General features: G+C 45.0%; 1 protein-coding gene across 9 annotated transcripts in view; it reads left to right on the plus strand.

Annotated features, from left to right (window-relative positions):
* Nucleotides 1–13,324, plus strand: part of tfeb (transcription factor EB) — a 241,671-nt gene that overhangs the window by 198,007 nt on the left and 30,340 nt on the right. For all 9 annotated transcript variants that reach the window (XM_068057541.1, XM_068057538.1, XM_068057546.1 and 6 more), the window contains 2 exons: nucleotides 8,373–8,627; nucleotides 8,880–8,975. In XM_068057541.1, the coding sequence (XP_067913642.1) occupies nucleotides 8,373–8,627; nucleotides 8,880–8,975 (351 nt within the window). The remainder of the gene's footprint in view (nucleotides 1–8,372; nucleotides 8,628–8,879; nucleotides 8,976–13,324) is intronic.

Consider the following 13,324-nt stretch of genomic DNA (forward strand, 5'->3'; position numbering starts at 1 on the left):
ATGGAAGGTGTCATCAACAGTGCTATCAAGCAGCACTTGCTTAGCAATAATCTGTTTAGTGACGCTCAGTTTGGGTTCCGCCAGGGCCATTCAGCTGTTGACCTTGCTATAGCCTTGGTTCAAACATGGACAAAAGAGCTGAGCTCAAGAGGTGAGGTGAGAGTGACTGCCCTTGACCTCAAGGCAGCATTTGACCGAGTATGGCATCAAGGAGCCCTAGCAAAACTGAGGTCAATGGGAATTACGGGGAAAACCCTCCACTGGCTGGAGTCATACCTAGCACAGAGGAAGATGCCTGTGGTTGTTGGAGGTCAATCATTTGAGCTCCAGGACATCACTGCAGGAGTTCCTCAGGGTAGTGTGCTGGGCCCAACCATCTTCAGCTGCTTCATCAATGACCTTCCTTCAATCATAAGGTCAGAAGTGGGGAAGTTCACTGATGATTGCACAATGTTCAGCACCATTCGTGACTCCTCAGATACTGAAGCAGTCCGTGTAGAAATGCAGCAAGGCCTGGACAATATCCGGGCTTGGGCTGATAAGTGGCAAGTAATGTTTGCGCCACACAATCACAGAATCACAGAATAATACAGCGCAGAAGAGGCCCTTCGGCCCATCGTGTCTGCACCGATGCATTAAAGACATCTCACCTGTCTACCTAATCCCATTTGCCAGCACTTGGTCCATAGCCTTGAATGTTATGACGTGCCAAGTGCTCATCCAGGTACTTTTTAAAGGATGTGAGGCAACCCGCCTCTACCACCCTCCCAGGCAGTGCATTCCAGACTGTCACCACCCTCTGGGTAAAAAAGTTCTTCCTCAAATCCCCCTTAAACCTCTTGCCCCTCACCTTAAAATTGTGTCCCCTCGTAACTGTCCCTTCAACTAAGGGGAACAGCTGCTCCCTATCTACCCTGTCCATGCCCCTCATAATCTTGGACACAAGTGCCAGGCAATGACCATCTCCACCAAGACAGAATCTAACCATCTCCCCTTGACATTCAATGGCATTACCATTGCTGAATCCCCCACTATCAACATCCTAGGGCTACCATTGACCAGAAATTGAGCTGGAGTAGCCATAAAAATACCGTGGCTACAAGAGCAGGTCAGAGGCTAGGAATCCTGAGGCGAGTAACTCACCTCCTGACTCCCCAAAACCTGTCCACCATCTACAAGGCACAAGTCAGGAGTGTGATGGAATACTCTCCACTTGCCTGGATGGGTGCAGCTCCAACAACATTCAAGAAACCCATCCACAACATTCACTCCCTCCATCACCGACGCACAGTGGCAGCAGTGTGTACCATCTACAAGATGTACTGCAGCAACTCACCAAGGCTCCTTAGACAGCACCTTCCAAACCCACGACCTCTACCAACTAGAAGGACAAGGGCAGCAAATGCACGGGAACACCACCACCTGCAAGTTCCCCTCCAAGTCACACACCATCCTGACTTGGAACTATATCGCCATTCCTTCACTGTCGTTGGGTCAAAATCCTGGAACTCCCTTCCTAACAGCACTGTGGGTGTACCTACCCCAAATGGACTGCAGCAGTTCAAGAAGGCAGCTCACCACCACCTTCTCAAGGGCATTTAGGGATGGGCAATAAATGCTGGCCTGGCCAGCGATGCCCACATCCCATGAATGAATTAAAAAAAACTTGTTGCATCCTCAAAAAACTCTAATAAATTTGTCAAACAGGATCTCCCTTTTGTAAAACCATGCTGACTTGTTTTAATCATACTATGTTTTTTCAAGTGCAATGTTAAGACTTCCTTCATAATAGTTTCCAGAATCTTCCCAATGACTGATGTTAGGATATCTGGCCTTTAGTTCCCTGTTTTCTCCCTATCCCCTTTCTTGAAAAGTGGTGCAACATTTGCCAACTTCCAATCTGACGGGACCATTCCTGAATCTAAGGAATTCTGGAAAATCATAGCCAGTGCATCCACTATCTCTGCAGCTATCTCTTTTAGAACCCCAGGATATAGGCCATCTGGTCCCGAGGACTTGTCAGATTTTAGTCCCTCAAGTTTCTCCAATACATTTTCTCGACTGATATCAGTATCCTTAATTTCCTCACTCTTTTTAGCCCCCAGGTTACTGTCTATTTCTGGTGTGAAACTTGTGACTTCTACTGTGAAGACAGACAAAATATTTGTTCAATGCCTCTGCCATTTCCTCATTCCCCATGATGATTTCTCCTGTCTCTGCCTCTAAAGGACCAACGTCTACTTTAGCTACTCCCTTCCTTTTCATATACTTATAAAAGCTCTTACAATCTGTTTTTATATTGCTGACTAGTTTACTCTCATTCTGCTTTTTCCCTTTTTATCAACTTTTTATTGGCCAGTTGCTGGTTTCTAAAACACTCCCAATCTGTGGCGCAGTAGTTAGCACCGCAGCCTCATAGCTCCAGTGACCCAGGTTCAGTTCTGGGTACTGCCTGTGTGGAGTTTGCAAGTTCTCCCTGTGACCGCGTGGGTTTCCGCCGGGTGCTCCAGTTTCCTCCCACAGCTAAAGACTTGCAGGTTGATAGGTAAATTGGCCATTGTAAAATTGCCCCTAGTGTAGGTAGGTGGTAGGAGAATTGAGGGAAGGTGGGGATGTGGTAGGGAATATGGGATTAATGTAGGATTAGTATAAATGGGCGGTTGATGGTTGGCACAGACTCGGTGGGCCGAAGGGCCTGTTTCAGTGCTGTATCTCTCTTTGACTCAGACTTGCTACTTTTTTTTGCAACATTGTAAGCCTCTTCTTTTAGTCTAATACTCTCCTTAACTTCCTGAGGGAGCCACGGATGGGTCTTTCTGGACCAGTTTTTGATTTTGAGCAGAATGTACTTTTGTTGAACCCTTTGAATTGTTTCTTTAAATGTTTCCCACTGTTCATTTACCGCCATATCTTCCAGTCTATTTACCAATTTCTCCCCTCATACCTTCATAATTGGCTTTGTTTAAGTTTAAGATTCTTGTTTGTGATTGAAATGTGTCACTTTCAAACTTAACATGAAGTACTGAGGGAGTGCTGCACTGTCAGAGGTGCGCTCTTTCCTTGCTATTATTTATCCTCATGTAGTTTGTTGTTGCCACACTCTCTATCAGGTGATTATCGTTTCATCATATCTCAATGCCCCAGTTTCTTTCCCTTTCTGTCAGTTTATAAACTTGATTATTTTAGACCCTCTTCCAGTGTATTGCTTCATTCTACTTGTTTCATTTTCTCTTACATACATACATACTAACATATGAATTAGCAGCAGGAGTAGGCCACTCGGCCCCTCGAGCCTGCTCCGCCATTCAATAAGATCATGGCTGATCTGATTATAACCTCAACTCCACATTCCCACCTACCCCCAATAACCTTTCACCCCCTTGCTCATCAAGAATCTATCTACCTCTGCCTTAAAAATATTCAGACTCTGCTTCCACCACCTTTTGAGGAAGAGAATTCAAAGACTCACAACCCTATGAGAGAAAAAGATTTTCATCTCTGTCTTAAATGGGCGACTCCTTATTTTTAAACAGTGACCCCTAGTTCGAGATTCTCCCACAAGGGGAAACATCCTTTCCACATCCACCCCGTCAAGACCCCTCAGGATCTTATATGTTTTAATCAAGTCGCCTCTTACTCTTCTAAACTCCAGCGGATACAAGCCTAGCCTGACCAACATTTCCTCATAAGACAACCTGTCCATTCCAGGTATTAGTCTAGTAAACCTTCTTTCTGAACTACTTCCAACACATTTACATCCTTCTTTCAGTCAGGAGACCAATACTGTACACACTACACCAATGCCCTGTATAACTGAAGTATAACCTCCCTCCTTTTCTATTCAATTCCCCTTGCAATAAACGATAACATTCTATTAGCTTTCCTAATTACATGCTGTACCTGCATACTAACCTTTTGCGATTCATGCACTAGGACACCCAGATCCCTCTACATCTCAGAGCTCTGCAATCTCTCACCATTTAGATAATATGCTTCTTTTTTATTCTTCCTGCCAAAATGGACAATTTCACACTTTCTCACATTATACTCCATTCGCCAGGTCTTTGCCCACTCACATAACCTATCTATATCCCTTTGTAGCCTCCTTATGTCCACTTCACAACTTACTTTCCTACCTGTTTTTGTGTCATCAGCAAATTTAGCAACCATACCTTCAATCCTTTATATAAATTGTAAAATGTTGAGGCCCCAGCACAGATACCTGTGGCACACCACTCGTTACATCTTGCCAACCAGAAAATGACCCATTTATGCCTACTCTCTGTTTCCTGTTGGCTAGCCAATCTTCTATCCATGCCAAGATGTTACCCCCTACACCGTAGAAACATAGAAAATAGGAGCAGGAGTAGGCTATTTGGCCCTTCGAGCCTGCTCCGCCATTCATGGCTGATCATCCAACTCAGTAACCTGTTCCTGCTTTCACTCCATATCCTTTGATCCCTTTAGACCCAAGAGCTATATCTAATTCCTTCTTGAAAACATACAATGTTTTGGCCTCAACTGCTTTCTGTGGTTGCGAATTCCACAGGTTCACCACTCTCTGGGTGAAGAAATTTCTCCTCATCTCAGTCCTGAATGGTTTACCCCGTATCCTTAGACTATGACCTCTGGTTCTGGACTCCCCCACCATCGGGAACATCCTTCCTGCATCTACCCTGTCAAGTCCAGTTAGAATTCTATAAGTTTCTATGAGATCCCCCCTCACTCTTCTGAACTTCAGTGAATATAATCCTAACCGACTCAATCTCTCCTCATATGTCAGTCCTGCCATCCCAGGAATCAGTCTGGTAAACCTTTGCTGCACTCCCTCTATAGCAAGAACATCCTTCCTCAGATAAGGAGACCAAAACTGCACACAATATCCCAGGTGTGGCCTCACCAAGGCCCTGTATAATTGCAGCAAGATATCCCTGCTCCTGTACTTGAATCCTCTTGCTATGAAGGCCAACATACCATGCTTTTATTTTCTGCAATAACCTTTGATGTGGCACATTATCAAATGTCTTCTGGAAATCTAAGTACAGTACATTCACTGGTTCCCCTTGATCCACAGCACACGTCACTTCTTCAAAGAACTCCAATAAATTGGTTAAACATGATTCCCCTTTCAGAAAACCATGTTGACTCTGCCTGCTTACCTTGAATTTTTCTAAATGCCCTGCTATAACGTCCTAAATAATAATTTCTAACATTTTCCCTATGACAGATGTTAAGCTAACTGGCCTGTAGTTTCCTGCTTTCTGCCTCCCTCCCTTTTTGAATAAAGGAGTTACATTGGCTATTTTCCAATCTAATGGAACCTTCCTCGAATCTAGGGAAGTCTGGAAAATCAAAACCAACACATTAACTATTTCACTGGCCATTTCCTTTTAGACCCTAGGATGAAGTCCATCAGGACCCGGGGACTTGTCAGCCCACAGCTCCAACAATTTGCCCAGTACCACTTCCCTGGTGATTGTAATTTTCTTGAGTTCCTCCCTCCCTTCCATTTCCGGATTTACAGCTATTTCTGGGATGTTACTTGTATCCTCTATGTGAAGACTGATGCAAAATATCTGTTCAGTTCATCTGCCATCTCCTTATTTTCCCTTATTCATTCACAGACTCACTTTCTATAGGACTAATGCTCACTTTGTTAACCCTTTTCTGTTTTAAATATCTATAGTCACTCTTACTATCTGTCTTTATATTTCTCACCAGCTTTCTCTCATACTCTAATTTATCCCTCCTTATTAATCTTTTAATCATTCTTTGCTGTTTTTTATATTCTGTCCAATCTTCTGACCTGCCACCCATCTTTGCACAATTATATGCTTTTTCTTTAAGTTTGATACTATCTTCAACTTTTTTTAGTTAACCATGGATGGTGGGTCCTCTCCTTGGAACTTTTCTTTCTCGTTGGATTGTATCTATTCTGTGTATTCTGAAATATCCTCTTAAATGTCTGCCACTGCATCTCTATTGACCTATCCCTTAACCTACTTTGCCAGTTCACCTTTGCTAGCTCTGCTTTCGTGCCCTCATAATTGTTCTTACTTAAGTTTAAAATACTTGTCTTAGACCCACTCTTCTCACCCTCAAACTGAATGTAAAATTCAATCATATTATGATCACTGCTGCCTATGGGCACCTTCACTATGAGTTCAGTAATTAATCCTATCTCATTGCACAATACCAAGTCTAGTATGGCCTGCTCTCTGGTTGGCTCCAGAACGTGCTGTTCTAAGAAAGTATCCCGAGAACATTCTATGAACTCATCTAGGCTACCTTTGCCCATCTGATTTTTCCAATTTGTATGCAGATTAAAATTCCCCATGATTATTGCCATACATTTCTGACAAGCACCCATTATTTCTTCCTTTATACTCTGTCCTATCTTGTGGTTACAGTTAGGGGGCCTGTACACCACTCCTATAAATGTCTTCTTGCCTTTATCATTTCTCATCTCGACCCAAATTGCTTCTACATCCTGGTTTCCTGAACTTGGGTCATCCCTCTCTATTGTGCTAATACCATCATTAGTTAACCGAGCCACCCCTCCACCTTTTCCTAGCTTCCTGTCCTTCCTAAATTTGATTAGAGATACAGCACTGAAACAGGCCCTTCAGCCCACCGAGTCTGTGCCGAACATCAACCACCCATTTATACAAATCCTACACTAATCCCATATTCCTACCAATGATAAATGTCATGTACTCTTCAATATTCCGGTCTTAATCTATGTCATCCTGCAGCCATGTCTCTGGAATGGCTATCAGATAGTATTTATTTATTTATATTTGCGCTATCAGTTCATCTGTTTTGTTTTTCCTTTTCTCTTCTTCCTGATTCATTATGTCCCCTTATTTACTCGGATTTCCTTTTGTGGTCCCAGTGCACTGAAGGTGGGGAGATTTGCAGGAAAATCTGTGGCTTAACTGAATGAGCACTATATATATATTCAAGACATCACTTGGATCTTATTGCTTGTGCTTGTAAAATCCTCTGGCCCTGAATGGCCTTGAATTTCCTCGGGACCTGGGGCAGTGTGTTGGCCGAGAAAGGATGGGAGATGACAGGGCAGAATTTGATAAAGCTGAGGTAGTGCCACAAAAAAGACTTGCCAGAAATTCCATTCTGTCCCATTGCGGGCCTGACAGGAAGGAAGAGTCAGGCATGGGGCCATTACTCCAATTTCCAGCTGCATCTGTCTCTGGCTGAGAGAAACCTGAGCTGGTGAATGAAGTGGGGGAATTGGGAATGGTATGGTCCTTGGCATGGTCCATCCTAGGAGAAACCCCTCCCCAGCCCAAAGCAGATGGTCCATCCTCAGAGAAACCCCTCCCCAGCCCAAAGCAGATGGTCCAACCTCAGCGAAACCCCTCCCCAGCTCAAAGCAGATGGTCCATCCTCAGAGAAACCCCTCCCCAGCTCAAAGCAGATGGTCCATCCTCAGAGAAACCCCTCCCCAGCCCAAAGCAGATGGTCCAACCTCAGCGAAACCCCTCCCCAGCCCAAAGCAGATGGTCCAACCTCCGAGAAACCCCTCCCCAGCCCAAAGCAGATGGTCCAACCTCAGAGAAACCCCTCCCCAGCTCAAAGCAGATGGTCCATCCTCAGAGAAACCCCTCCCCAGCCCAAAGCAGATGGTCCAACCTCAGAGAAACCCCTCCCCAGCCCAAAGCAGATGGTCCAACCTCAGAGAAACCCCTCCCCAGCCCAAAGCAGATGGTCCAACCTCTGAGAAACCCCTCCCCAGCCCAAAGCAGATGGTCCATCCTCAGAGAAACCCCTCCCCAGCCCAAAGCAGATGATCCAACCTCAGAGAAACCCCTCCCCAGCCCAAAGCAGATGGTCCATCCTCAGAGAAACCCCTCCCCAGCCCAAAGCAGATGGTCCAACCTCAGAGAAACCCCTCCCCAGCTCAAAGCAGATGGTCCAACCTCAGAGAAACCCCTCCCCAGCCCAAAGCAGATGGTCCAACCTCAGAGAAACCCCTCCCCAGCCCAAAGCAGATGGTCCAACCTCCGAGAAACCCCTCCCCAGCCCAAAGCAGATGGTCCATCCTCAGAGAAACCCCTCCCCAGCCCAAAGCAGATGGTCCATCCTCAGAGAAACCCCTCCCCAGCCCAAAGCAGATGCCCTGGATTTGGATTTGTTTAAAATTCATGACTCCACATACTGGGGTCAGGCACTAAGTCTACCAGTGAGATACCATTCCTGCTCTGCCGTAGTCCTGGAATGGCATCCCAGATATTCACATTTTGAGAGTATCACTGAAGTTGGATACTGATAGACTGTTTATGCAGGGGATTCCCCAGTTAGTAAGATTGAAACTGTACTGATGGGAATATTTTCCCCTGTGTCTGCAGGTCGAGACTCACTTGGAGAATCCCACCAAATACCACATCCAGCAGTCACAGAGGCAGCAGGTGAAGCAGTATCTCTGCACCACTTTAGGCAACAAGTTCGCTGCACAGCCCCTGTCGATGGGACACTCGCACACCGTACAACCTTCAGTCTCGCCTGGCATGAGGAATGATCGTGTAGTGTCTAGCTCCACTGGAAACAGTGCCCCAAACAGCCCCATGGCCATGCTCAACATTGGCTCTAATCCAGAACGAGAGGTAAGGGCCATCTGGTGTCCTACGGGTTTGCCAAGTAAGAAGATATGGAATGAGAAAAGGGCTTGCAGCCACCAACGGCACTCCTTCCACAGCCCATGTCCACTCTTTCCTATCAAAGATTCTACACTACCTCAGTTAATGTGGTTTGGACAGGGGTTGACTGTGATAATATTTGCTCTGTGTGTTATCGTTGGGGAAAGGATATGCTGCAGGTACACTTCCTGGTTTGTTAACTGTCCCGTCTGTTTCTAGATGGACGATGTGATTGATGATATAATTAGCCTCGAGTCCAGCTACAATGATGATGTTCTTGGGTACACAGACCCTGCTCTACAGGCACCGAATACTGTAAGTTCTTGAAATGTTAACAACCCCTCTGATACGGGATGGTGAGGAGTGCACTTGGGAACAAAGTTTAAAAAAAAATACTTTTGCAAAAAATTGTGTTTCATCCTCTGGTCATCATCTGGTGCTGAAATAATCATAATATTATTTCCAAACCATGAAATCTGATCACATCGTTGAGGAATATTTTCAGCTAAATGATGTGAATCACATCATAAATGGATGCTGTTTCAACAAACATATTGATCATCAATCATGATCAATATTGATCAATTCATTAATTTTACTAGAAATTCAAGTTGAGTTGGTTCTAAAGCAGATGATTGATCCACTGCACCTGTTTGTTGCCCAACCAATGAAGGTAAAAATACCTCCAATGAGTCCAGAATTGGTGAATGGGCACCTGTAAAGGACAGGTGGAGGCTAATTGCTTTCCTTATCTTTCATTGATACATTTGGTTTTGGAATATTGCTTGCTCATTGGTTGATTCACTCTCTGGTTGTAATTGGTTATAGCTTCATGAATAGCATGTCTGAGGCAATCAGGAGTAAGTGTGACAGAGACTTTGAAGTGTGACAAACACACTGGATGTAAAGTTTTATGAGTTGAGCTGTGCATTGTGGACAGAGGGGCAGAGAGTCTCAGTGCGGCTTTGGGGGAGGTTGGGCTGACTAGGTGCCCATTGGTGCTGGCAGGAGGCTCAGTTTGTTGTGAAGTTCGAGTGCCAGTAACATGCGACCTGTGGGCGGGGAACGAGGGGCCTCTGGGTAGACCCATCAGTTCTGGGGTGCTGAGAAGGACAGGTGAGGAGAGGGGGGGGGGGCATTCTCAGGAATGGCAGAGGCCTGGAAGAGCAATGCTAATCCTCAGCCCCACAAAAATTAAAATGAAAGAACGACTTGCATTTATATAGTGCCTCAGGGCATCCCAAACTGCTTTACAGCCAATGAAAACTGTTGAAGTGTGGTCGCTGTTATAATGTGGCAGCCAATTTGCACACAGCAAGCTCCCACACACAATAATGTGATAATGACCAGATAATCTGTTTCTGTGATGTTGATTGAGGGGTAAATATTGGCTCCGGGACACCAGGGAGAACTCACCTGATCTTCTTCAAAGTAGTGACACTATTACAACTACTTGAAAAAGCATATGGGGCCTTGGTTTAATACTTCATCTGAAAGACAGTGCCTCTGACAGTGCAACACTCCCTCCGTACTGCACAGTGAGGGTAAGCCTGGATTTATGGGTCTGAGGTGAACATGCTACCCACTGAGCCCAGGCAGCCACTGTGGTTCAGTGAATGGGAACCTAACTTCTGGACATTTCATCAACTGTGCAGCTCACTGAGACTGGGCAAATCATGCCCAGTTTATGGTCAGCACCAGGTTAGAGTGAAAGTGCCAATCGGGATCCTGTGATTTTTATATTGAAAGGTGCCTAATGCCAACCTCAGATGGCATCCGCCCAGAGGGAGGTTTTTGGGAGTGTATCACCAGCCACACGGCCCGCAGGGAGTGGTAAATCTTGAGCCTGCCATCTTTGCCCCACTTCCACTGGGTGGAAGGCCTCAGATCCTCACCCAGAAAGTCAACACTCTTATGGATAGTAGATGTGAGGGAATGGCTTGAGAATAACCAGGGATGGAAGAATATAAGGGCAACTGTTACAATTTAATGCTCCCAGAATGGAGCTTTGCGTGTACTCATATCGAGAATTTGCCACCATGTGTTTTTCTCTGCCAATTTCAATGGATGAAGAATTAATTGGGCCACAAATTGGACATGCTGATTATATAGTAGAAACTCTGCGCTAAATCAGAGAATCTGCCCCAGAGAATGAGAGACATCGTCCATATCTTTTGTTCATAGCACAGCCAAGGCTTGTTCAGTCTGTCAGTATAAGACAGCTCCTCAGTGTTACTGCTACTGGCCTGTGCCAGCCAAATCTTGTTACATTTGTTTGAGACTCTCATTGCTGCCAAACTGAAGTGATCATGATTTGTTGATGAAGCTGGATCCAGTGATGAGATTGAAAGATTGTCTTACTTGTTGGGTCACCATTACTCTTTCAATGATATTCATCTCTGAAGGTCAGTGGTACAGCCCAGCTTGATATGGGAACCCACGCTGGCTCTGTAACAGTGACTGTGGTGCACGATGCTCCATCATCCTCCTCTACCTCATTGCTGCCTTTGACATGTAACCACTCACTTATCTCCAAGACGACTTCTTTGCTGTCCAGCTCTGTCGGACTGTCCTCTCACTCAGCCAATTGCAGCCAAAGCATCTCCAGCAATGGCATCTCTTTCTTTTTAGTCATTCATGGGATATGGGCATCGTTGGCAATTGCCCTTGAGAACCCTCCCTATGTCCGCATGTACGCTGATGACACCCAGCTGTACAATACCTGCCTCAAACCATCCACTACCTCCATGTTGTCAGACTGGATTGGCCAACACTCAGCCTTGGACAAACTGCAATCTCCTCCAGTTGAACATTGAGAAGACCGAAGCTGTCATCTTTGAACCCTGCTACAATCTTGGTAACTTTGCCATTGATTCCATTCCTCCTCCTGGCCACTGTCTGAGCCCAAACCAATGGAATCAATGAGCAGGTGCCTGGTGAGCCAATGGAGATTGGAGAGGATAAAGGGAGAGACAAGTTGGACTTAGTGCAGTGAAAGGTGTTGGGAGCAGGATCCTGAATGAGTTGGAGAAGAATTAAAGTATTTCAACTTTAGGAGAGTAGACAGTGTTTAGAGGCCATAACATTAGATGTTAAGATCGATCTGCTGAGGATGAAGTTGCATGCTGTCGCTAACTTTAGACTGCAATGTTTAGTAAGTCTGTGAGGATTGCTTCCTATGGCTATAAGTTAGGAACTGACTGAGAAACAGCTACAGAATAGCTGTAATAGTATAGGCTGTACTTAAATCTCCATTTGGTTGTCCATTGCTTTGGGACAATTAGAAATGAATGATAGCTGAGACTTCCTAAATTCTTACCAATAAGAAATGTAATAATTTAGCACTGGATAAATGTTTCTGTATTGAAGCCAATGCTCCAGTTCTGATGCATGTGGTCGTAAAATGATGGGACAACCATTTCTTGTCCCAAATGAAACTCGGAAAGCCCCTTAGGAGTCACCAAGGGTTTTTAACTTAAAGACCCACCCTCTCAGAATGTCTATTCCAATTGACCTACAAAAAGGTTGTGTAGTTCACGAGCTCCATGAGTCCAATGCTAACATATCACCCTCTCCATGACGGATACTTTTGAAGAACTGAGAATCAGAAAGGTCCAAACTGGGCACAATTTCCAGATTGCCGACTCATGGTACAGTTCCACAGGCGAAATATTGCAACACAGGAAAGTTGGAGGCTGGAGGAAGTTCACCAAGTAGATGGAAAATCTTTCTTGTACCTTGTCTCGGAGTGTGAGATGGTGTGTCACCACATACGGGAACAAGATTTGGGTCTGGGATGACTTAATTATGAATTGTTGAGGGAAAAGGAAGTATTTGGCATGAAAGAGGATGCTGAGTTTCTTAAACTGTTTCTTGCTTCTAACCTCATCAACTCAGTACAATCTTTGACCCATTGCAAACTAGGGACGTGCTTAATCTCTTTTTTTTTTTTGAAAGCCTCTGATGTAAACATTAACAATGTTGCTTCCAAAGATTAGTGTTCAAACTGCTAGGAACAAGCTAAAAACTTAGTGCTGTTTCTGCTCGCTCATTAAAGAGCTGAAAGTCCGAGAGGAAGGTGAGGGAGGGGGTGAAGGTCTCCATGTTAGTGCTAGCCTTCAGCTGCTGCTTCTGGTCTCCCAGCAATGCCGGTCTCTGAAGACAACGAAAGTATGAAGGAGCAAAGCAGAACTATTGCGACCCTTGAGGTTCCAAACTCTCCAAAGTTCCAGCGGGTAAGATCTCTGCCATCAAACTACACACGGCAAATGCAGCACCGAGCCATTAGATTGAGATAACCTGACAGCACAGTGTGGATGCATTCTGTTAAAGATTGCTCCCAAGGTGCAATCTTGAAACTCCCTGTGTATTACAAGCTCCACTGTAGGAAGCATATGTTTCAGGCTTTTGTTGAATGGATAGTAGATTTTACACTCTTAGTTTTTATTTTTTCCAGTCTAATTTTCTCCCACCCTCTCCTGAAGGCTCTGACAGGGACCAAGAACTCCAATAAGCTCCGCCTTTGTCTCTGTTTCTCTCTGTGTCTCTTTTTTGTGTTTCAGTCTAGATCTCTCTCTCTCTCTCTCTCTTTGTCCCCCACCTCTTCCTCGCTCTTTTCTCTGTTCCTATTTCTCTGTCGCTCTCTCTTTCTCTCACTATTGCTG

This window comes from Heterodontus francisci, chromosome 25, assembly GCF_036365525.1.
Source record: "Heterodontus francisci isolate sHetFra1 chromosome 25, sHetFra1.hap1, whole genome shotgun sequence".
Taxonomy (NCBI): Eukaryota; Metazoa; Chordata; class Chondrichthyes; order Heterodontiformes; family Heterodontidae; genus Heterodontus; species Heterodontus francisci.